Source organism: Alosa sapidissima, chromosome 19 (genome assembly GCF_018492685.1).
Source record: "Alosa sapidissima isolate fAloSap1 chromosome 19, fAloSap1.pri, whole genome shotgun sequence".
NCBI lineage: Eukaryota > Metazoa > Chordata > Actinopteri > Clupeiformes > Clupeidae > Alosa > Alosa sapidissima.
In genome coordinates this window covers 21,123,296-21,147,480 of record NC_055975.1, presented here as the reverse complement: position 1 = coordinate 21,147,480, position 24,185 = coordinate 21,123,296, and the positions used below count along the sequence as shown (strand labels likewise).

The following is a 24,185-nucleotide window of genomic DNA, read 5'->3' as shown; positions in this document are numbered from 1 at the left end:
CTCACCACTGTCCCTTTCGATCCTGTGTGTAGCCTTTCGGTCCTGTGTAAGTGAAAAGAACACATTTTCCTTTCAGCAGAAAGCACCTGTAGAGAAGATCGTGTGTGCACCTGTGAGATAGGTTGGTCTATCACAAGGAGCTTCGCATAACCTCAGACTCGGATTCATTCAGTCGAAGCCAGACACACACACACACACACACACCCACACACACACGTAAGAGGGTCTCAGTGCTCAGCGCGCTGCCTATTGGGTTGTTTTTTCCCCCTCACTCACACTCACACTCTCCTTTGCTGTCCATGTTTCAGTCTTCTTGCCTCCAGGCTCATACGAAAGCGCCATCTGCAACGGCAGTCTTGTTGTCTTACGAGAACCTCCGACCTCCAAAAGAATGCGCTTTGTTGCTTTGACTTAATATATTTTAATTGGATGTAATAGCCTGGGGTGGGGGGGTGGGGGTGTTCGGGGGGGATGCCATGTTTTGCAGAAAGAAATGAGATTTATTATGCTTGGGGGAAATAAAGGAGCTTTTGTGAATAGATTTTGTTTTGCTTATCTTCCATTGGTTTGGTCTCTTCCCATGTCCGTAATGGATGCTTTAAAATGGGTGGGTAATGGACGATTGGCACCAAAAACTGCCTCTGCAGTTATTGTACAGGGAAAGCTATTTTTATTTGTGCCGTGGGACTTTACAATAAGCGCTGGGGCACTCACTTGTATTGTCAGTGTTTTTTCCCCTTCTCACGACCGCGCTTCCCCTGTCTTCCGCCCGGACATTCTTCTAAGTGCTCTCATTGTGCCGTTTGACTTGGACAGCCGTTCGGCTTGGGCTTAATTGCTTGCTATATTTCAAAAGAGCGTGCAAATACAACCTGGGACAAGGGGCGGAAAGTTGAGTAGTGTTTGTTTGTCACAAAAGGAGTGTGTGTGTGTGTGTGTGTGTGTGTGTGTGTGTGTGTGTGTGTGTGTGGAGGGGGGGGGGGGGGGGTAGCCACTGTAGGCTGACGTTCAGATTCATGGCCCAAGATGAACACTGCCAGGAGGATTGGCAAGCAAAAGAGAGGCGGCAAGACTCTCTCAGTCATTTAGCATCATAGAATAAAGCAGCGGCTCAGCATATAAACTTTACAAATTGCCCCTACGCTGACTCCATTTGGACCGCTTCCATGGTAACTCCATTGACATTCCTCTAAAGATGAAGCATGCAATGATTTGGATGTTGATGATTATTTATGCACAAATAACAGTACTTCATGCTTGGGTTGCTATCGATCAGAGGTCTACGGCTCGTTTAGTGCTTCCCTGAGCTCGCTCTGTGTCCCAGGCCTTAATCACCCGATGCTCGTATTAAATTGGAGGCCAGATTTACTTGCACGTCGTATTTGAGTGTTTTACAAACACACCCCAATTTTCTGTCAATACAATTCAGTCAAACTTACGACAGGAATACAAATCAGTCGCAGGTGGGGTTTTATTCAGAGGGGTCGCTAGTTCATGTCAGATGGTGCTTGATTTGAATTCCAATCCTCTACTCTTGGTGTTATTTTCTTTGCCCCAGATCAGCATGCTTCAGAATTCCTTCCGGTATATTCTCTCCTGAAAATTGAATTCGCGAGGCTGAGGTGGTCTCTGTTCAAACCCTCGGTTCTGACCCGCGGGCCGAAGACAGAGTGACTCGGCCTTGTCCGTTCATTTAGAGCCCGGCGGTTCTGAGTCACGGTGTGTTTGCCGGGCTGCTGTCTTGGCTCCCGTGACTCTTAAACCTTCCATAAATATTGCAGCTATTGCCGGCCTGTCACAGAATAAAAATCAGGGCATTTGCTAGGCCCCAAACAGATCAGGAGGAGTCAATGTGCACCGAGCATTATGCTCTGGGCGCCTGATTCATTTCCATTGTTTAAGCTTAAATATGTCGAGAATGCTTAAGCAAAAAGAATCCCCAGAGGTAAGTGTTTTGTGCATAGATAAATGCACCACTGAGTGGTTTTGTGTAAGTGTGTGTGTGTGTGTGTGTGTGTGCGTGTGTGTGTGTGTGTGTGAGAGAGAGAGTTTTCATGTGTATTTAATGATGTTTACCTAATGCCTTCGCCTCCATGTATCTCTTTCTCTAATTGTGATCTTCTAGGCAGAAAGAGGGAGGGATGGATGGATGGAGAGAGAGTGAAGAGAGAGAGAGAGAGAGAGAGAGAGAGAGAGATTTAGAAAGGGAGCAAGTGAAGGAGAAGGTGGGGGACAATGCATGGGAGCAAGAATGAGAGAGAGAGAGGTGGAGGAGGAATAGAGAAAGAAGGGAAGAGGATGCTGGAGAGAAAGAGAGAGAGGAAGGGAGAGAAAGCAGGGAGCACAGAGAGCCTATCAATTAGAGGGTGCACTAATGCTGCGCATGTTTCCAAATACGCAACATCTGTTTCTCTGAGCACAGGCAGGCCTCTCCTCCTCAGTCAGTCAGTGTGCAAACAGCTGGGTGGTTTACGGGGGAGAGAAGGCTAACCTCACATGCCTAATTGCTTCCTAGAATGCTATATTGGAAAAATGAAAACAAATAGGGAAACAAATGCGTGCCAGCATACTCACACACACACACACACACACACACACACACACACACACACACACACACACACACACACACACACACACACACACATACACACACACATACACATACACACACACACACACATACACATACACACACACACGTATACTCACACACACACACACACACACACACACACAAAGTTTATTGAGCGTTTGATTCATGCATGTAAAATAAATTTAGGCACTTTCAAGTGTGCAAGTGGATATTTAGTTGCATATTATTTGTGGGTCCAAGGAGTATTCAGAGTCGATATGAAATAAATAATAAATTCCCTGTGATATTGATGTGCTTTCTTCCTTCTCTGCTGGCTCATGTTGTCTTTCTCTGGTCAATTCTCCTTTTGCCAAGATTTCTCTGAATCCCTCCATCATCCTCTTCCATCCATATTTGTCTGTCTTTCCTCCCATCTCGCTTTCAAGCTGTTTGGTCGCTGTGTGTGTCGTGCCTAATAACCGCATCGAGGAGCATGCTGCCATCGTGATTTGGGGGTGCTTTTGTCATCCATCCCTCCTCAACATCTGCTGTTTTGTCGTGCATTTGGCCAATTTGGTTTGATCATCAGTGTCATATCATCGTCTATATTATGGCCATCGAGGCTTTGTTGACACACAAGTCAGACAGACAGTGTTATTGTGCGATCTGTCACATGTAGAAACGATCTTGTGTGTCTGTTATGTGTTCATTAGCATCCCTTTTCCTTTTAGTTAATCATTACTAACTGTAGCCTAATGCAAGGAATGGAAAAAGGCACCGTCAAATCTAACAGAGAAAAGGGCCCTCAGAAGATACATCCGTTCTTGTTAATGAATGATTGATTGGATTTGTATGAATATTTCACAGTAAGGAGGTTGGGTGGGCCATCAACCTTTTGGATGAGCCACCACTGACCTGTACCAGATAGAGAGATGTGAATAAAGAAACAGCACCTATCTTACAATGAATATTTCATTGACACATTAAAATTATAATACCACCAGCCACAATATGGCGTCGTTGGGAGCTTCTGGTTATTGGATTCGGGGTCTTGAGACTTTTCAAACACGACATCCATGACTGTCCTCTTTGCAACAAGACTGACTTTTTGTTGTTGTTGTTGTTCAAAGCCATGTCAATAAATAACATGGCTATTGGAGCCATGAGCATAGTTTGTATACCAGTTGATGATGGCAGCCCCATCAGCCCCTCTCCCTGATAAAAGAAAGCAAAACAACAGCGGGCTCTCTGCACTTGTGTTGTCTGTGTCGCCCAAACTTTTTCGGGCCAATTAGTTTATGCTTTATGGCGCCCTCGGCCGAATTGGGATCAATTTCACCCCGGCTCTCTCCCCCCTCACGCCGAATCCACACATCCATTTTTGCCTTTTGCTGGCGGCGCTGAGTCCTGTGAGGGTTCAGCGGCTGCCTGTGGCTGCGGCGAACAGATATGTGGGCTCGTGCTGAATTAATGAAAGATGCAGGTCAATGTGCTTCACCTTCGGCATTGTACTGCGCACTGAGCGCTGCCTCAGAGCGCGCCGCAAAAAAAAAAAAAAAGCCCTCGCTTTTCTTCCTGACTCGACGGGCATCTCGCTCCATTTCTTCCTCACTTTCCTACCTCCACACCTCCCTCTCATGTTCTCTCTCTCTCCCTCTCTCTCTATCTCTCTGTCTCTCTTTATCAGTGATTTCTCTCACGATTCCTCCTCCCTCTTTTGCCCCCGCCCTCGCTCTTTCTTTCTTTCTATCTCTCTCCTCTACCTCTCTACCTCCTCTTTCTCTACCTCTTTCTCTACTTCACTTCCTCCATCTCTTTCACACAAATTCACTCAGTGGTCTCTCCCTCTCTTCTCTACCCCTGTCTTTGCAGAGATATTTTATAGTAGACATTTTCCTCTCTCTTTCTCTCTCCATTTCTCTCTCTTTCTCTCTCTTTCTCCTTAGCTCTGGCTCCCTAATGGTTTAGATGCCCTCTACTCACTCGTTCACATTCAGATTAGACTTGAGGGGGAAACACAGGCTCTCTGATATTTCCTCTCTGGCCTTTGTAATAGTCTAGTAATGGGCCATTGACAATGGCCCTCCCACAGCTTCTGCCACTGTAATGCTAATAATATCTTTTTATTTTCTCTGTCTGTTGTTTGATTCACAGCCCCTGTCAACCCCCACTGGAGTAAGTATGAGTTTTCTCCACACTCCTATTTTATTCTATTGAAATGCTAAACCATTAACTAGACATTTTTTGTATGCATGTCTGCTATTTAGATGATGGGCTGTGTTAACATGCCATCATGCCAAGCTAGATCATGTAGATGGATAATTGCAAGAAGTGCAAATCTGATGTTGACCACTTTAATTGATTGGGTGATTTATGCAGTGAGGAATTATCAATGCAAATGAATCATACTGCTGGGTGGAGTTGGTTATGTTGGCCTGGCTTCTGTTGCAGCGCTGGGAGTCAGACTGTGATTTGTAAGTCATGCATAGTCAAGTGCAACTGTGGAAAACCGGCATAGTTGGTTATCCCACCTGGTATAAGTGTTGGGCAAAATCACTCACTAACAACCTGCCCACCCACAAATCTGCAGTAGCGCTGTATAGAGGCAACCTGTACAGTCCCTAGGTTAATTACTATGTAAAGATCGCATCTGTTAGGGCCGTCTAAAGCAAACAGCTCCATGTCCACAAAGAGAAGCCTTTGCATCTATTTTGAGTTTACGTACCAGAGACAGGTTGGGAAAAATGAGTTTCCTTTTTTTTATGATTTTTTTCCCCCTCCTACTGCCCACTGCCTGCGCCTCCCTCCAGACAAGTTCCACTGCAGCTTCGAGGAGGAGGCCATCTGCATGTTCTCTCAGGACAAGACGGAGGAGTTCGACTGGACCCGGCACAGTGCGGCTACGAGGGACACCAAGTACACCCCCAACACCGGGCCAAGCAGTGACCGCAGCGGCTCCAAACAAGGTATATATATATATAAGTATATATACTTTTTTGATCCCGTGAGGGAAATTTGGTCTCTGCATTTAACCCAATCGGTGAATTAGTGAAACACAAACAGCACACAGTGAACACACAGTGAGGTGAAGCACACACTAATCCCGGCGCAGTGAGCTGCCTGCTTCAACGGCGGCGCTCGGGGAGCAGTGAGGGGTTAGGTGCCTTGCTCAAGGGCACTTCAGCCGCGGCCCACTGGTCGGGGCTCGAACCGGCAACCCTCCGGTTACAAGTCCAGAGTGCTAACTCCGGACTCGGAGCCACTCCGTACCGCTCGGAGCCAAAAGGGCCGATTTTGTATTTCTATTGGAACAGAAAACTCTCTCTCGAAAGTGAGCTGTCTTTGTTGGAGAAGTTGGAAAAAGCTAAATAAACATCAAGCTCTGTTGGAGTGTTCTTTTGATCGGTGAAATGATTTCAGTGATAAATGACTGATTTAAATGATTAAAAATCGGAGTGCATTTTTTAAACATTCAGAGCATACAGTGTGTGTGTGTGTGTGTGTGTGTGTGTGTGTGTGTGTGTGTGTGTGTGTGTGTGTGTGTGTGTGTGCGTCTATATAGTCCCTTCAGGCACCACCTGGCTTGTTGCAGTAGTGTTCAATCACAGCCTGTTGTAATACACTTCTCTATTCCAATCAAGCCCTTTGGTCTGATCACCAAGACCACGTGGGTTTGATTGGGGTTAAGAGAAGCGATGCGATGCGGGGCTATTTATAGACCCACAGGAGGCCCCAGTCTCGGCAGGATGTCCCCTGTCCTACCTGATCCTCACCATCTGCCTACACTTTGACTGACCCCTGTCATGCACTTTTCTAAAATGCGTGTGGGGTTACAAATATTAACAAGCTCTTTTTTTTTTATATAGCCATGTCCTGAATCCATGCCACCCCCCAATCCGTGTGGAAAGCTTACAGGGTGGCATTTGTCTAAATCTGCTTAGTACCAGGTGCCGGGCCACAGATTAAATAAATTCAATTTGTAATTATAGTGCAAAGTAATTGCAGTGGAACTATCCATATCCGCTGTGTGTATTACATTGTGTTTTAATCAGTGCACTGTAAGAGGATGACATTAGTTGATTTGACGGCAGTAAATACATTAAGGCGAGACACGGCAGGTGAAAACATCGTTTTTTCATGCACTGGTCAATTTCCAGATTTTGAGCTAGTATGTTACCTTAGCATGTATTCTATCACACTACTACAACAAAAAAGTCCGATTTACACATTTAGGTGTTTATTTCATTATATTGTGTCTACTCGCGCCTGTATATTTCTCCTAAATTCAGCAAAAGTTAGCATTCTAACCTTGCATGCACTCCCGCGACCGTGGTCCAAAACATAACATGTGTACTACCGTTGGAAAGCTCTGTTTTTCCTGTATCACGCTATGTGATCCATATATGGACACTTCCTTTGTATCAGCAACCAATCGCGAAAGTTCAAAGTTCGAGTCTAGGCTGAGAACGGAATCTCACTGGCTGTCTTTCAAGGCTGTTTTCTCAAAATGAGTTTCCGCTCACACTCTGAGCTCAAAAACTCCACTTAAGAAGCACGTACATACACCAAACTTTCTGGATTTATGCCTAACTATATGTCGAAGATTTCTACAGAGGGGTTTGTTGATATATTATTCCTAGCCTGACTTAGATGACATTTTATGCCTAAAAACATGGAAAAAAGCGATTTTTTAAGGCTAGTGACATAATTTTCTGATTTACAGGATAACAAAAGTAGATATTCATAAATCCCTCTGTAAATGTTTTCCCATCTAATATCTGAACACAATGAAAACATAATTTTGAACTTGGCTGTATCCAATGCTCAGGTTTCGTGCCTTAAAATGTATGCAAATTAGCGCATATTTAATTAGATAATGCATAATTTGCATATGTAAACATTAAATTACAGCAAACTTGTAATACATTGTTTTCTCATATTAATGTAAGTAATCAACTGGGGAAGTTTCATAGTGATATCTGCTTGTTAAAAATGTTACCCTATTCACCTGTAGTGTCTCGCCTTAATTGATTATTTACATAATTAGATCTTTAAGCCATGGCACACATGTGTATGGTTGTTGTGCAAAATTCTGACTAACTCTCTCTGCGCTGACAACAAAACTACTTTATGGGTCAAGACACTACTTTACCCAGTGGCAGATGCACGCAATGGTGGCTGTTTCTCTGCTGTAGTGCGCAATGGGGCTTTCAGAGGAGGCCAATTTGAGTGTGATCTTGAAAGGGCTGTTTTTGAGTGGGCAGGCCGAGATGCTGGGTAGGAAATGCACTGATGGACACATTCAAACTGTAGACACGTCCAAATGCCCAGCAACTCTCCAACTCAGCAGAAGCCTGCACGAGGTTAAGAAGACTCATCAGCACAGGAAGGTCCCAAGAGGAGGATATTGCTCTATCTCTCTCTCGCTCACTCAAAAGACACACACACACACACACACACACACACACACACACACACACTCTCTCTCTCTCTCTCTCTCTCTCTCTCTCACTCACACACACACACACAATGTTGTAAACGTATTTATATTGAATAATAAAAAGAATTTCTGTGAATGGAGTAGTGTAGTTTCAGAAAAATATGTTTTTTTATTACTTTACTCTGGTACAGACTTGTTATAGAAAGTAGAAGAAAAAAGGACAAAAATGTAGAAAGAACCCATTTTCCTCAGGTCCTACTAATTATACAGGCAGGAGGGGATCGACTTGTTTGCAGCAAAGCTCTAGCCCTGCCTGACAAATATCTTGGACAACAACAAGCGAACCTGCAGGAACAAAAAGCGATATTCATGCACACAGTAAACTAAACTCTAAAAATGGCAACAGATAAAAAAAAAAAAAAAACATTTTGGAGAATAATAGAGTCTCGAGATCATTACTGAAACTGTAATTATGAGGTGCTTGACCTGCCATTTTCATGGCTAGTCCATTTCCCCACTTTTAAAAGAGATATTTCCATTTGTCTGATTGCTGTGTTCTGTCTCTTCTTGTGGTTAATCCCATTTCTCATTCCCTTTGCACTACCACTACATTTGGAGTGCAGTGCGGTGCGGTGCCCTACACTGGGTATTACCCCTTCGGAATTGAGTCACACAGGGTATGGGTTGAAATTTTTACCTAGGGAATGGGACAACTTCAGTTCTCTTCTGGCAACATTTGGAGGATAGATCAAAGACAGATGAATTTATTGACAGAAAGCATAGCTTCTTTAGTAACAAGAGTTAGCTCCATTTCAGAGTAAACTAAAGACAACACTTTATTACACATAACAAACAGCAATGAATACACTGACTAGAAAATTGTATCTCTTTCCAACAGTTTACACATGAGCTATTTCGCCGCCCCCCCTCACCCCCCCCCCCCCCCCCCCCCCCTTTCCCTGCACAGTCTGACAGATCAGCTCAGAAGTGCAGAACATTTACCACTGGATTCAAGCCCAACGTTAGGCTTCCTATCATTCACAAATCATAATTTGCACATTCGATTGACATTGTAAATAGCAATTTCCCTATAACAAACTAATTAGCCTCCATATTAATGTACCTATATTGTACCTGTATTCACCACGGGGGCAGCCGTGGCCTACTGGTTAGCGCTTCGGACTTGTAACCGGAGGGCTGCCGGTTCGAACCCCAACCGGTAGGCCACGGCTGAAGTGCCCTTGAGCGAGGCACCTAACCCCTCACTGCTCCCTGAGCACCGCTGTTGTTGCAGGCAGCTCACTGTGCCGGGATGCTTGTGTGCAGTGTGTTTCACTAATTCACGGATTGGGATAAATGCAGAGACCAAATTTCCCTCACGGGATCAAAAGAGTATATATACTTATACCTAAATTAAGATAATATTCTAATACATTACATATTTTGCACATGATTATTGTTAAGATATACAGTAGCCTACTAAAAAGTTTGGGTATCTGGCACTTCCTGTTTCACTGTTTGCCAAGCTTTCTGATCATTTTGTCTACCCCTTTGAATCTAGTTAGCATCCCAAAATGCTCCATATGGTATTTGGAGGGATAGATCACACTACCCATTGATCTCCAAAAGACATGCTGCCAATACATGGGACAATGTAAACATGGAGGAGTAGGGCAATGAGGTAGGGGGAAGGAGTAGTATTGGAGTGTACTGGAGTGAAACTCATTGATATCATCTCCTACCAAGAGTGGTTGAACTTGAATATGTCCTCAAATTCCCTTCTGAGTTCCTTATATCAGAATAAATATGAATAAACATGTATCACAGACTCTTTTTTTGAGAGGCAGATGTTGACTCTCAAACCCACTCTCTCCCTTTTCCCTTCATAATGGAGAGTGATGAAGACTAGCACGGAAGGGCGGAATGCTAATGAATTTTCACCAAGGCGTAATGCTTTCAGCTTCCAGGGCACCACCAGGCGTGATTCACTGCTGCCACGGTGGCTGACAATAGATGGGTTTCCTCCCGATCTGACGCGTTACAGCAATCCTTAAAGATGTTTCCAGCAGTTTGTTAGCCAGACTTGCACAAACACTGTTCTTTGTTTCCCCTCAAGTGTCAGGAGTGATAGACACGGCAGGTTGTGTTTCCCTGATGGCACACAAACATGGTTTGCTGATGGAGGCTATCGATAGGGTGTCTATCGAAGGAGTGCAATCCAGGGCAGTTTAGATTGATTTTAGGTTTATTTATTTTTTTAGGTGTCTGTTTTTAACTTGCGGTGAAAATAATATTGACGACTCAAGGGCCTAATGGATCACTAACCCTCTCACCTCATCTTGATGAGTCAGATACAATATAGCACCTTTGCGCCAGCGAATATTGTTTTATTAAAAAAATCCATTAAGTGACATTTTGAGCTGAGCGAAGTGGTCTCCAGTTCTGAATAATACCCTTAAGACCAAGTGTATTATCTCAGTTACATTGTTAGATGTTTTTCCCTTGTTCATACTCAAGTGTTAGTAGCCAGGTGGTCCAAATGATGAGCATAAAGTGACTACACTTAGAAAAAAATAATGATTTAAGAACTAAAATGTAAGAGGTACAGTCAGTCAGTCAACAGAAAATGTCAATTCTCTTACGGCTAAAAGACAGAAAAATATCCATTTGTTAGATTTAATCATAGGTTGCTACCACTGGAATCATTCGTGTATATGTGTTTAGAACCGGTTTGTTAACTTTGTGTGAGTGTAGGCAAGTAGAAGATGCTATGAAGCATTTCATCAGAGGATAACCCAGACACATCCTGGTCTAAATATTTTATTCCTCTTGACAATCTAAACTAGTATCTGGTTTGGGTAAACCAGACTCTTCTGGACCTTAAATGTGGGATTGAAGGGGCAGTGTAAAGTAGGTTCTGAAGTCCTCTCTCTCTTCCTCGCCTCGGTCTCCCGTTGGCGTGTGCTGTAATTTCTCATTCCTGTCGGCACGGCCCTGGTTCCTCCGCGTCTCTGTAGAGTCACTCAGGAGTGTGTCAGTGCTGATGGACAGATCTATGGCGCTGCAGAGGACGAGCCCTGCACTCTGGCCTCCACTCCGATCCTCTCCACAGGAATGTGGAATCGGAAAGAGCCTACGAGAGTCTGCCACTATGTGAGATGGGTATAGGGAAAAAAGATAGACAGGGATGGAGGAAAAAAGAGAAAAAGATGTAAAGAAAGAGAGAGAGAGAGAGAGAGAGAGAGAGACTCATCTGTTGTCCATCCACTAGCTCATTAAAATATACAGAAACATCCATAAAAATAAACAAATTAATCGGCAGATCTCCTCAAGGGACACATTTGTTTGTGTTGGGGGGCATGTGTAGTGATTGCTAATGTCATAAATTATGCATCATTCTCTACACTGAAGCGGCTGGGAAAAACACACACATGGAGTGAGTGTGTTTGATCACATATCCCGGAGATATCGTTGTTCAATTTGAAATCCTCCCCTTGATGGACGTAATGATGTTTTCCAAATAGCCGCCATTAGAGACTTAAAGAGATTTTGATTTGAATTATCTTTTCTCTCCGGCACAGGTTTTTACATGTATATCGAGACGTCTCGACCAAGAGTCGCTGGGGACAAAGCACGTCTGCTGAGCCCCTCCTTCAGCGTAGCTCCCAAAAACCCGTATGGGACGGTCAGCACCAACCCCACCTACTGCTTCAGCTTCTACTACCACATGTATGGCAAGCATATAGGTAAGTAATCGGGTGGAGTTGACTCTGCTCACAATAAAAGTGGGTGATTGGCTTTAGTTTGAAGTACTGTGTGCATTCCTGCAAAGAGTAGTGTGCGTGTGTGTGTGTATGTGAGTATTGGGGGGGGGGGGGATGACCTCAAGCCGGACGCGAACCTGGGCCCCTTGGGGAGTAGACCTGTGTATGGTGCAGGATGCTGCTGTTGTGCTATGGCTCCCCAGATGGGTTTTGTATTTTAACCAAATTCTAAACCATGCCACTAATTGATCCCATGAACTTCCCCCACTAGTGTCCCCTAGAGGTATGCTGCTGTATTGGTCTGTATGACTCCCCATGGCTAAGTTCAGCCTAACAGAATGAGACAGCAAAAGAAACAGACTGTCTCTGACCTCTTTAAAGAACCCTTTCCTATTTGGAATGGCTGTGCAGAGTTGAATGACCTTGTCCAGCAAGCGGTACATTTGCACCTCTCCCCCTCGCTGCCCCCCTCCTCCGAAGGGTTCGGTCTCGGGCACTGTTATTTTTGTAAGCCCTTCTTTTGTGAGTCCTGTGTCTTCACTGTGGCCCCCGAGAAGCTCAGTAGGGAGTGCGGACCTCGCTGACCTCAGAGACAGGGCCGCAGCAACGGCAATTTTATGCTTGGCAAAAGCTGTCCGACTCAGAGCACACGGAGGCAGCGGCAGCAATGGAGGCCTAGTCTGGAGGGTGTGTGTGTGTGTGTGTGTGTGTGTGTGTGTGTGTGTGTGTGTGTGTGTGTGTGTGTGTGTGTGTGTGTGTGTGTGTGTGTGTGTGTGTTGTGTGTGTTTGGGGGCGGGGGTCGGTATGCTGAGCTCTCAGAGAAGACTTCTACTGAGCAGACTAAATAAGGAGGGAGGGGGGGGGGGGGGCGTTCGGAGCTTAACCTTTTCAGACACACACACACACACACACACACACACACACACACACACAACAAACAACAGAGGTGAAAATAGCACCCAGAGAGTTTCAGATTTAGTTTGGTTTTATAACTTCTTTTTTATTCCTTTTTATTTTGTGTTTTGGTTGGACGGAATGCTACGGAGTGCCATGAGGAATGCGAAAGTGGTTCTCAAGATGAGGGGAGAGAGAGGGAGAGAGGAGAGGAGAGGAGAGGAGAGGAGAGGAGGCATTTGTCAGGTTTCCCCCTTTGTAGTCATTTGATCCTCCACTCCCACTGCCGCCCTCCCATCTCATCGGCGGGCCCAACCCCTGGAGAGGAGCGCCGCTCATCTGAGCATGACTGTGTGCTTTGCTCCGCCGTGTCGGGAACACGGGCTGCGGCCGCCGCACCTCCTCATTTGCTAGCCGTTGAGACATGAGCGAAGGGAGGAAATAAGTGTGTGTGTGTGTGTGTGTGTGTGTGTGTGTGTGTGTGTGAGTGTGTGTGTGTGTGTGTGAGTGTGTGTGTGTGTGTGTGTGTGTGTGTGTGTGTGTGTGTGTGTGTGTTGGGGGTAGAAGGAAGAAGGAAGGGGGGGGGGGGTGGAGTTGACTGCATCCACAGAAAATTGAGATTGTTTCTGTCAGGCTGCAGAGTGTAGCAGCTCTCTTCTATATCTCTGCATAGCTCGTGCCTCCGTCAGCTTGCATGCTAATAATGATTTAGTCGTTTTTAAACGCGAAGTGAGGCAGAGCACTGCACGCGGACGAGTGTGGCATACGCTATGAAGCTCCGCAGCTAGATGTGTGTGTGTGCGTTGGCTCTTTTTTCACTTTGTGGGTATTCTTGCATGTTGTAAATAGAAGGATCCAGCTGTTATTTTAAAATTGCTTTGAGGTCTTGTCCAAGAATATATAATGAACTACAACGGTGTACAATGAATCAGAGAAGATGAAAACCTGGACATCGTGAAAAACGGAGAGACCCTTAAAAGACCTACTTAAGCTTAAAAGGGAGAGACATGATGAAGGCCAAATTAACAACAAATTGAAATGAGATGAAAATAAAATACTATATGTGGGAACAGCAATAAAAGCAGAATTAATGCACCTTTATAAAAGCTTTTGAAATTAAATCGAATGACAAAGATTAAAACATGGCCGGACACTGAACCTGAGCAAAATGGGTCCTTAGAGGTTTGAACGTGCTCCTTCATAAAAATAGCTTTTTAACAGAAATATTGAATGTCTGAAGATCAAAATTCCATTCCACAGCCTTAGAGCCATCACTGCTATAGACTTTCAACAGCTAACTGGAGGCTACAACAAACAGAAAATCTTACATGTCATTGTTTATATTTAAAGCACCCATAAACTATTCAAAGACTAATGATATAAGCCAAACTGCATAAACACGTATGTGCTCAGATGTGCCTCTCAACAGACATTTAACTAGCCCAGGACATAAACGTGTCCCTAACCCCTTGTGTAAAAGGCTGTTGAAATTGATGTTTTACTGTGAAATGACTGAGGAGTAGGTTCAAAATACATCGGGACTAAAAACATTTCTGTGTGTATGTCTTTTGAGGTGCTTTTTCTATGTCTGTGACATTGAATGTTGATTTGCTTTAAATGGGCCTCTTGTGACACGACTTAGAGCTCTCTGTGCTTCTCAGCATTCCATGACCACTGCTTCAGGAGAGACAGAGAGTTCACTGACCTCAGCACGTATTCCTCTCTCTCGTCTTGCTCTTACAGGGTCTCTGACGGTGTATCTGCGACAGAAGGGACAGACAGGGCCAGATGCATCTGTGTGGACCCTCAGCGGTAACCAGGGCGAACGCTGGAAGCAAGCGCGGGTCAACATCCACCCAAAGTCAGCCTTCCAGGTGAGCACTCTGCTCTCCGACTGGACTTTGGCACAAGTCTCTCTTTCAGAACAGATTGATGCACTGGACATAACCCAGTCATGCCATCTTGTCCAGTTATCTCAACAGGTTATATAAAGTATATTACACATAACTTAACTCAGTCTAAGCAACAGGATGGCTGGACTGTGTTATGTTGAGTGCGCTGTTATTTTTTTATTACAGTGTTCTTTACCCTGTTTCCACAGTCGAACCCTCACCCCTCTGGGATCACTCGTTCTTTAAAAAGAACAGGCTGCTTAAGCCAACACTCGAAGTCTGGTCTTCTCCCTGGGGAGAGATTCTGCCATGGCTCTATCGATCAGCTTTTCAATTGATCCCCTTTTTAGTGTTACAAAATGATTACCCCTCTATTTTTATGGGAGTGCGGAGGAGAGAGGGAGAGGCTGCCTTCAGAGAGCCCGAATAAATCACACCCGTCTGCCGGACCCTCTCCTAACGCCATAAATTACCCACAAAGTCACAAAGATAATGCACTCGCGAGAGCCATTCAAGCTTATCATCTTCAATCCCTCACAAGCAAACTCTCAAAGTCACTAAGAAAGTGCAGTAGTTTCTGCTAGCAGACTAAGGCATCTCTCCTACCATAGTCATTTTTTTCTTTAAAAAGATGGGTGGTCCTTCTTTATGTCTTTGTATGTGTGTGTTGTAGCCTTGAGTGTAAACTGCCTCATCTGCTAAGAAACGCTAAATAAGCAAAACACTTGTGAGACTTGCTTTGCACCATGGGTTGTATTAAACAAGCATTATTCGCTGTTTGGGACAAGATTTGTATACACTATTCCACAAGGGCTCAAGGTCTTATTGACAAGAAACATGACCTTTTTGTGACCACCACCAACATGACCATCGCAAAGACTGCAAATGTTGAGTTTCCGCTCTCTCTTTCAGGTTATAATAGAGGGTATCCGTGGCAATGGCATTGAAGGAGACATTGCCATAGACGACGTGGCCATTGAAGAGGGAGAATGTCGAGACCCACCCCCCAATAGCAGTAAGTATACATTTTTCAACTGCCATTCAATTTAACTCACTATTATCGCATGAATCAACGGTACACATTATTTCGACCTCTCCACTTGTGGGAAAATAGCATATTCCTCTTTAAAAGTAATCTTACATTCACTTAGTTTGACTTACTATGAGTTAAATCTGTATTTATTGGAGTCTGCTATAAAGCATTGCAGTGGAACCGCATACACTAAATAACTGCTGTCTGCACTTGAGCAGCAGCCCTGGACCATGAAGGGCCAAATGTATCTAAGCACCATACAGTGAGCAACTAATTAGCTAGGTTTGTTTACGACATGCCGATGCCACCGTGTAAGATTAATCAGCACTGTTTAGGCCATCACTGGCTACTCGAGCAAACAAGCTCATCAACAAGGCCAATGTAATGGAGTAGATCTGCTAATTACTGACGTAGAGCTACTCGACGTGCGTTGCACATTTCCTAATTGCACTTTAAAGGAAGAATGAATAATTCATCAATTACTGACTCTTACTGATTGTTTGCCCATTGTTGTTGAATAGTAACCGTATGTTGTCTGTGATCATTGGCTTTTGTAAAGTCGTACTTGGAAAAAGCACGGTTTTCTACATTTTTACAAATAGGAGACACATCTCATTGATTTTGTTGTCAAACTGTGGTATTTTATGTAAATGTTGCCTAATAAAGTGTGTTTTGTTGTCTTGCTTGGCATTTAAAAATACGCCATTCAAGTCTCGACTACTTGCAACAAAGCCCATAAATCTGTGAAAGAGACTCATGTTAATTAGACCATTTAGAAATGGAATACAGCATTGTTGTTTCTGTTTTTTCTTGCTGGCACGGCAACAAAGTCCAACCTTTTAGTTTTTCTTCTAAGTGCCTCATAAGCAAAAAAAAAAAGGAATTTGAGTTTAATCAAACACCATTGTGCTTTTAATGGCAGTTTTGCTTGATTGCCTTCCTCTCTGAGTCACAAAGCCTATTAGCGTCTCATTTGAAGTGTGGCTCCCTGTGCTGTTTTTCTTCTCTGCAGATCTAAGGTCCTCCGCCTCGCCCACCAGCAGGCATATATGGCAGTCTTGTGTCGCCCTGCTCCTCGTGGTGATGGGACATCGAAGGTGACCTTCCGGAGGCGAGGACGCGCTCCTGGCTCAGCCGCCGCCGAGGCGAGGGAGGGAGAGCGAGAGTGTGGGGGGGAGTTGGGGGACGGGGGATGGGGGGGAATAAAACTTGGCAGACGTGAAACTGTCCAAACGAAACTACCAAAGATTCATCCGGTCTACAGAGGAGAAACATCAAGCTGCAGCATGGCTTTCTCTGTGGCCCAAATGGAAGGGTGAATACAGAAAAAAAAATCTATAAATATATATATTTGAGGAAAACGAGGAGGATAGGAGATGGTTATCGACAAAACCAAGACAAAACAAAACAAAAAAAACAACAAAAAAAAACAAGGCTGTGCCCAGATCCTGTAGCGAGCATGACTGCAAGCAGGACAAGATCATCTCTGAAGCACAAGGACACTGGTGTATTTCTGTTTGGTTTGGTTTTGTGTTGCGTTTTTATTCCTCTTGTGAAAAATGTTTTCAAATTCTTGCGTTCTTCGTTTTCAGCCATATCGTGCTCGCCGGAAGATGAGCAGGGTGAGTCAGACGGCAATGGGGAAAATGTCTAGCCCATTTCCCAAACGATGCTCAAGATACACTATTTTTCCATGCAGCCCCTGCTAAATTGACACTCATGGGAATTGCTAAAATGACAGCCATGGAATGAAATGAAAATAGTGTGGCAGCAATGTATTTTTTTGTTTTGTTTATCTTTTGTTATTTTTTTAACGCTCGAAATTTAAGGTTGTTGACATATCTGGAAGGGATGCAAATGAATATCTTAACCTTTCTTATGGTAATTCCCCAACGTTGGCCCCCAAATGAAGAGCTACACTAGTGTTGCGAGGTTAATGCTCATTTAGCTCCTCTTAGGCAGCTACATGTCGTACTGCCTCCATGTTTACAGCTGTACTGTATGACCGAGAACAGAGTTTGATGCAGTGACGACTGCAGTCCAATATCATGTTTGACAGGTTGTTTGACAAAAGTTATCCGTTGAAGTATAATATCACATTCGAAAGAGATATTCAAATCGTGCTTTATCAATCACTTGAAACAAACCTTTGGGTGGTGGTTCTATCGGTTCTGGCCAATCATAGCCTTATATTGGGGTCACATGAGTATGTGTGTGTGTGTGTGTGTGTGTGTGTGTGTGTGTATAATCTTCTGTGCTGACAAACTTGTCGAGCAGCAAGTGTTGGTGCAGTCCAGCACTTAATAGTCTGTTGTTTTCTTTGCCATTTATATACAGATTTGTTCCAGTTCGGCCCTCAACACTCTCCCCCCTAGCTTGCAACAGACAGACAAGATTAACACCTTTTCCCGATACAAATCATTGACTTGACCTTTCCTTCCTGCCTGTCTCAATGAAAGGCATAAAAACATGTGCGAAGAGGTAAAAAAAGGGGGAAATGGAGGGAGAGAAAAAAACCTTGAATGTCAACCCCCCCTCCCCCTACCGCCACCACCACCTCCTCGTCCACAGGTTACCCACTGAATAATAAGCTGTGCCCACTCAAGGTTGTGCCAGTGTGTCAGGTCCAAAGCATGGCTCTTTGCGAGGTGCAGAGCGTAGGCCACTGCCCTCCCAGTCCCTGATACTAGACCTGTGACCCAGGGACAAGGGAAGCTGCTGTCTACCATCATATCAAGTGCCTTTAGACCTTTATGAGAGAAGCATAAGTGTAGTCACACAACTCAACTACTGGGCTGTTCAACTACTGCATATATCCCTCCCCAAACTGGCACAGTCGAAGGAAACAGATTATAAACCATTTATTGAGTATTTATAAAGTGGGATTAATTGGTAGGACATATTATATGTTATAACATGACTGTAATTAATTTAAACTGTTATTGAGTTGATACTTTAGAATGACTGCAAAACAAATGAGATGAATTTCCCCATTCCCTTCAAACCCCAGACGATCCACCCTCTGACAACTACAACACTGACCTTGGCTATTTTGATTTGAGCGCACTCTGACAAACAACAAAAAAATAACACTGTTGGGCATGCAACCAGCCATGCTCCCCATCCTCTTAAGGAGTGAGAGAGACAGAGAGTGGGAGGGCATGGTAGGGCTGGAGGGACACACACACTTTGGTGCTTTTACAGGGGAGAGTGGAGACTACACACCTTATTGCAGTGATGAAGGACCTCTGGGACCTGATGGATTATCTTTGGATGAAAGGACACTCTGGCAGGAGGGCGTTTGACTTTGCGTAGCCTCCTCGGAGTTTCACGTAGACTTGTGATGTTTAAAAATAAAAAATAAAATAAAAAGATGGTTCTGCAGAAAAAAAACACAGACTGCAACATTGACAAAAAAAAGGACCATAAAGGAAGCTTTGAGTGGCGGTGATGAGAAGGACTTCTAGATCCTTCCATGGGGACTATTACAACAATGACTATAACAACAAAAAATATTTTATTACTCTTGTGAAGGTAACTGTGTTTTTACACAAGAACTCTGAGCTACCTGAGGCCATCTGTTACCTTAACCAGCGGGTTTTTGGAAATGTATTGTAAAACAAATATCTTTTAATCACTCCTTATTGCTCATTCATGAATTTTAATTTCCCTCTTGATTTATTGACTTTTCTCCCCAGAAAAGATATTTTGATTCCAGACAATAGAATTCTTCGCCCTCAACAGACATGTATTCACCATTACCCCTTATTACAGTATTATCAAATATATTTATGATATACTATTATGAATATATAATATATAGAAAGAAAAAATAAAAATATAAGATCATATGCAAATATATTTCGTAAATATCCTCATCGAGAGGGTTCTATTAGAGTTCTATCACATTTTTTTGAAGATTCTTACAGAAAGCACAAAATGTAAATTCCAGTCACATACAGACACACACATAAACACACACACACACACACATTACCCGACACAAGTAATTCATCTTTGCTAAGTTTGAACCTCTTTCCTGATGAGGACAGTTCCCAGACAAGCTACTATTCAAGTAAGAGAAGCGTTTTACGTCTGTGTTCAATAAAAATGCTTTCCAGGTACTGTGTGGCTTTCTTTGCATGTCTTCTTTAATTTGACGTGAGATATGAAGTTGGGTTTATACTCTCTGTCTCTTTGCTTTGTTTCCTTCGAGCATTGCTTTGTATTTGACTGTATCTGTGATCACTCTAAAGAAAAAGGACATCAGTGTTTTCTTGTTTTGAAGGCAGATGGACAGGATGGCATTTTTATCCAGTGTGTTTTGCATATTTCAGAGTTAGAGATAACACAAGGAATTTCCCCACAGCACTTAACATACCAGCAAACTGCTTTTCTAAATGATCCAATGTGTAATTTTGTCGTGAAATCAAATTGGTTTCATTTGACCCAGAAAGTAAGATTTAGCCCTCAGATCACTTTTTACGTCCTCAACATGGTACACGTTCTTAGACAAAAGAAGGCACCAATTACCTACCTGTCAAGTATTCAACATATTTTGTAAACTGTAAGTATCCTCATCTCTTCTATGATATGATTTGAAAAGTCCCCAATGATGATTATAATGGATTATCATGAATAAATAAATTTCTCATTTAGTTTTCCATTCAGTGTGATCTGTAATTTACTTCCGTAACCTGTAATAACATCAAAATTTAATTTCATATTCAGTCACATTACCAAAACGTCTTCAAAAACATATGTTCTGTTGGCCAAGACTGCAAGCTAAACTCCAGGCATGGGTATAGATGTGTGTTTATTTCATCTACGAGAAACCCAGTAAGGAAAGATTTCATTATGGCTGCTTTTTCCACTTATGGCTTTCTCTGGAGCACATCAACTCAGACAAACCACTTCTTGTGTTTTTTAGAAGGTAATTACTGTGTGGTTGTGAAAAAAAATGCAATTTTTCATGAAATGCGGTAATGAAAGTTTCCATGAGGATGTACATGCCATTGTCACTCTTTATAGACTCATAAAGCTGCAACCACCAGGTAGCTCAAACTAGATTCCCCAACTGCACCAAAATCAGATTGACCAGAAATAGAAACAGGATTGGGTGTCCTACAACGGTAGCCACAGGTAAGTGACATCAATCCGGCCTTCACCTGGACGTCAGTCTACCTTTATGGGGCCCATCTGTCCAAATGCCGTCATCGTATTCTCCCATGCAGCAGACAGAGATTGAGAGTCAACAGTGACCACGCCATGGTTTTCTGATTGACTCCGGAACTGCTGGAGGAGCCATCTGGCATTGTCCAGCCAAGCAGTACTAACATTTGAAACAGCTGTGCTGGACAAACAATTAGCTCACCGGAGCAATGGCTGTTTATGGTCTCAAAAAAAGGCTGGCATTTTTCTCAAGGTTCTTCTGGCAGCCCAATTGTGCAGCTGAAACGACAAAATGTGGCCCTACAAGATGGGGTTAAAATGTGGCTGTTCACATCAAGCCAAACGGGAAATGCAGTGCATTTGTGAGTCCATTTAGGCACATCATGCTGTGTGTATGTTTGCATTATATTCATAGCCAATTGTCAATCAGATGCTTTTAGGCAAATCAACATGCCAGTCAAATAGTAGAAAATAGAGTTAATATAGAGTAGGAAGTTTTAAAAATCCATTTGGTTTAGATAATGAGTGCCTGGCACTATGGAGGCTCTGAAAAAATACCAGAATTGTTATTCTTAGTTCATCTGGAGTTATTGTGAGTCACCTGGCTGGAAAACTACAGCCTTTATGTTGCTCTGCCTCGTGAGAAAACTAGCAATATTGAGAAATACTTCACTCTCGGTAGGACAATGCCGCTGCTGTTTTGGTTTGTCAACACATATAGGCCTTGAATAATGTCTTCTTCCGTACCAATAGAAACAATGACTGCAGAACACATCAACTTTTTCAATTTTCTGCTGAACTAGTCACTCAGGTTTCAGTTGGTATAGGTTAATTTTCAGTCATTCTTGGGCCAATGTGCCATTTCTTATTTCTCAGTTTTGTTTTAGATAAGTCTCTAACCTAAACACTTTTGCATCTATTTTCAGCTTTCCACAAGCAAGAATTGGCTCTGTCATGGCAACAAATAGAACATAGGCTGTGTACATAAGTTGAACTTGATGGTTGTGTGCTTTAACACAGGCTCTTGCTAATCGAAAACCTGGCTTGCATCAGCGTGGTTGCATTACATCTCATTATGTCTCCACATCTACCAAAGCACTAAACAGATCTTAAGTGAATGAGAAAGTTCTCGCTCTCATTCAATTAACACTGTGAAAAGCCCTTGAAACACCTACATGTTTCTGTGCACTTTGAAGTACTTTCATGGCTCTAATTGCAATTAACAAGTAATCCACAGCAGTCTTCCAAAAGCAGCTTTTAGCAGACAGCAAAGAAATCAATTCCTTCTGGAACAGTGCTTTGATTTTGCCAACAGTGCAAAACAAAACATGTCCCTTTGGGCTAATTTGATTTTAAAAGGTATGGAACAGATCACAGGTAAAGGGAGGCTGGGTTTTTTCAACTTCCATGAGCCAGAAAAAAACTTATCGGACTGTATCCGATAGATGAGTATCACGATGGACCCACTACTGATGTTACCTTAAATGTTTTAAATGTTTATTATTTGTTATGGTTTTGTCTGTCTGCCTGTCTGTCCATCTGTCTGTATGCAGGATTATGCAAAAACTACTCACCTGATTTTTATGAAACGTGGTGGAAAGGTGTAGCATGGTCCAAGCACAAACCCATAAAACTTTGGAGCAGATCACTAAACAAGTAATGCGTTTTAGTTTAGCTTTCACTGCTGTTGTACCATATATAACATTCACGCCTGGATATTCCCTCTAGTATTCAAAGCAAGTTCACTTCAATATCTGACAAAAGGACCCTAAACAAACTGATCAACATCTTGGACAATGAATGTCACCCACTCTTCAGCACTATCAAAAAGCAAAAGAGCTTGATCAGCTGGAGACTTCGCTCACTGCCATGCACAACTGAAAGGCTGAGGAAGTCATTTGTTCCTAGGGCCATTGAACTGTTCAATGCCTCACTAAAGGGAAGAGGAGAGATAGACTTCTCTGCTTAGTCTGTCTGCCTCTCCACCCTCTCCATGTTTGAGTACTGACTGCCCACTACTGCTTTACTACTTTTTACTACTGTTTTACTTCTGTTTTACTAATGTACACAGCCTAATGTTTTCACTACTGTTTTACTGCTACACTGCTTTTCATGCTATATTAACATACATGATCAATGGCTGCGGTCAGGCTTCTGCTACAATACAGAATGAATGGCTATAACCCTATTACCTCAACCTGTTCTTGCACTGAAATAGTTTTTTTTTTATTGTACCTTGTCTACATTATACTTTACTCTCCTATTTGTCCATATTATTTATGCTGGTCTCTAGACCTTACTCTTGCACTGTTGCACTGTTGGACTAATGTTGGACTACTTTTTGCACCTTCACCATGACTCACTCTTTTGAGCACCTTGCCATGCACACATAACTAAAGGACTATGGTTGGACTACTTTTGCACCTTCACCATGACACTCACTCCCTTTAGCACCTTACCAGTCCTGGCCCTGTCACTACAAGAGTCTTATGCTTGATCACCCTCAAGCACATTGGACTTTCTTAATTTAATTTATATAGTGTATTTAGTATTTAGTTTTGTTAGTTTTCTTATCTTTCTTATCTTCTACTGTCTTTATTGTACAGTTGTCACGGATAGAAGACGACCCAAGAGCGCAAGTTCAAATTCAGAGACTTTTTATTGAAGGGTTCAGGGGGGAAGAGGAGTGAGAGAATCGTGAGGTCTTGGAGGTTCCAGTTCCAGGGGTTCTCGGGGCTCTGGGGTTTTTCAGGGTCCTGTGGGTTACCTGGGCTCCGGGGGTCACCAAGTTTCCGGGGGGTTCCAGTCCAAGGTGCTGAGTGTGTGTGTCCCCCAGTGATCGAGCGGCGTCTCGGGCTGAGGGTGGTGACGCATCTGGGCTCGCTCGTCTGGTGGTCGGAGGCCTGGGGGAACACACACACACAACAGCAAGATGAACAGCAGGCAGTAGTACAGACCAGGGCTAGGCACTAAACGTGGTGAGAGACAGAAGGCAGATTCGAGTTACCGGGGGGCTGAAGATCGGAGAGTAATCGAGAAGATCCGGAAGGCAGGTCGGGATAACCGGGGCAGTAGAACAGGGAGGCAGTCAAGAATGGATCCGAATCACAGGTAGGAGTCAGAGAGCAGACAGGAAGGCAGGTTACTGGTCCAGGTTTGAAGACGATCTGACAGGGCTTGGCTGAAAAACAGGGCTTTATATACTGGAAGAGGTTAGTGGAGAAATGCAGTGCAGCTGGCAGAGTAATTAGAGCAGAGTGGGGCAAGGTGAGGATGGTGAGTGGGAAATGCAGCGCAGCTGGCCAGGTAACAAGAGCAGAGCAGGGCGGAGCTCGTTAGGCAGAGTAGAGAGAGAGTGAGCAGAGTGGCAGAGAATTGAATTCAATTAAGGTTGTTACCAGGGAGAGAGAATGCT

The 24,185-nt window shown here is 43.5% G+C and overlaps 1 protein-coding gene across 2 annotated transcripts in view; it reads left to right on the top strand.

The window, feature by feature from the left end:
* Positions 1–16,748, top strand: part of mdga2a (MAM domain containing glycosylphosphatidylinositol anchor 2a) — a 155,195-nt gene extending 138,447 nt beyond the window's left edge. For both annotated transcript variants that reach the window (XM_042073277.1, XM_042073275.1), the window contains exons 12-17: positions 4,730–4,750; positions 5,386–5,541; positions 11,597–11,761; positions 14,417–14,547; positions 15,478–15,580; positions 16,611–16,748. In XM_042073277.1, coding sequence (XP_041929211.1) covers positions 4,730–4,750; positions 5,386–5,541; positions 11,597–11,761; positions 14,417–14,547; positions 15,478–15,580; positions 16,611–16,699 — 665 coding nt within the window. In that variant the 3' untranslated portion in view covers positions 16,700–16,748. The remainder of the gene's footprint in view (positions 1–4,729; positions 4,751–5,385; positions 5,542–11,596; positions 11,762–14,416; positions 14,548–15,477; positions 15,581–16,610) is intronic.
* The last annotated feature ends 7,437 nt before the right edge of the window (positions 16,749–24,185 follow it).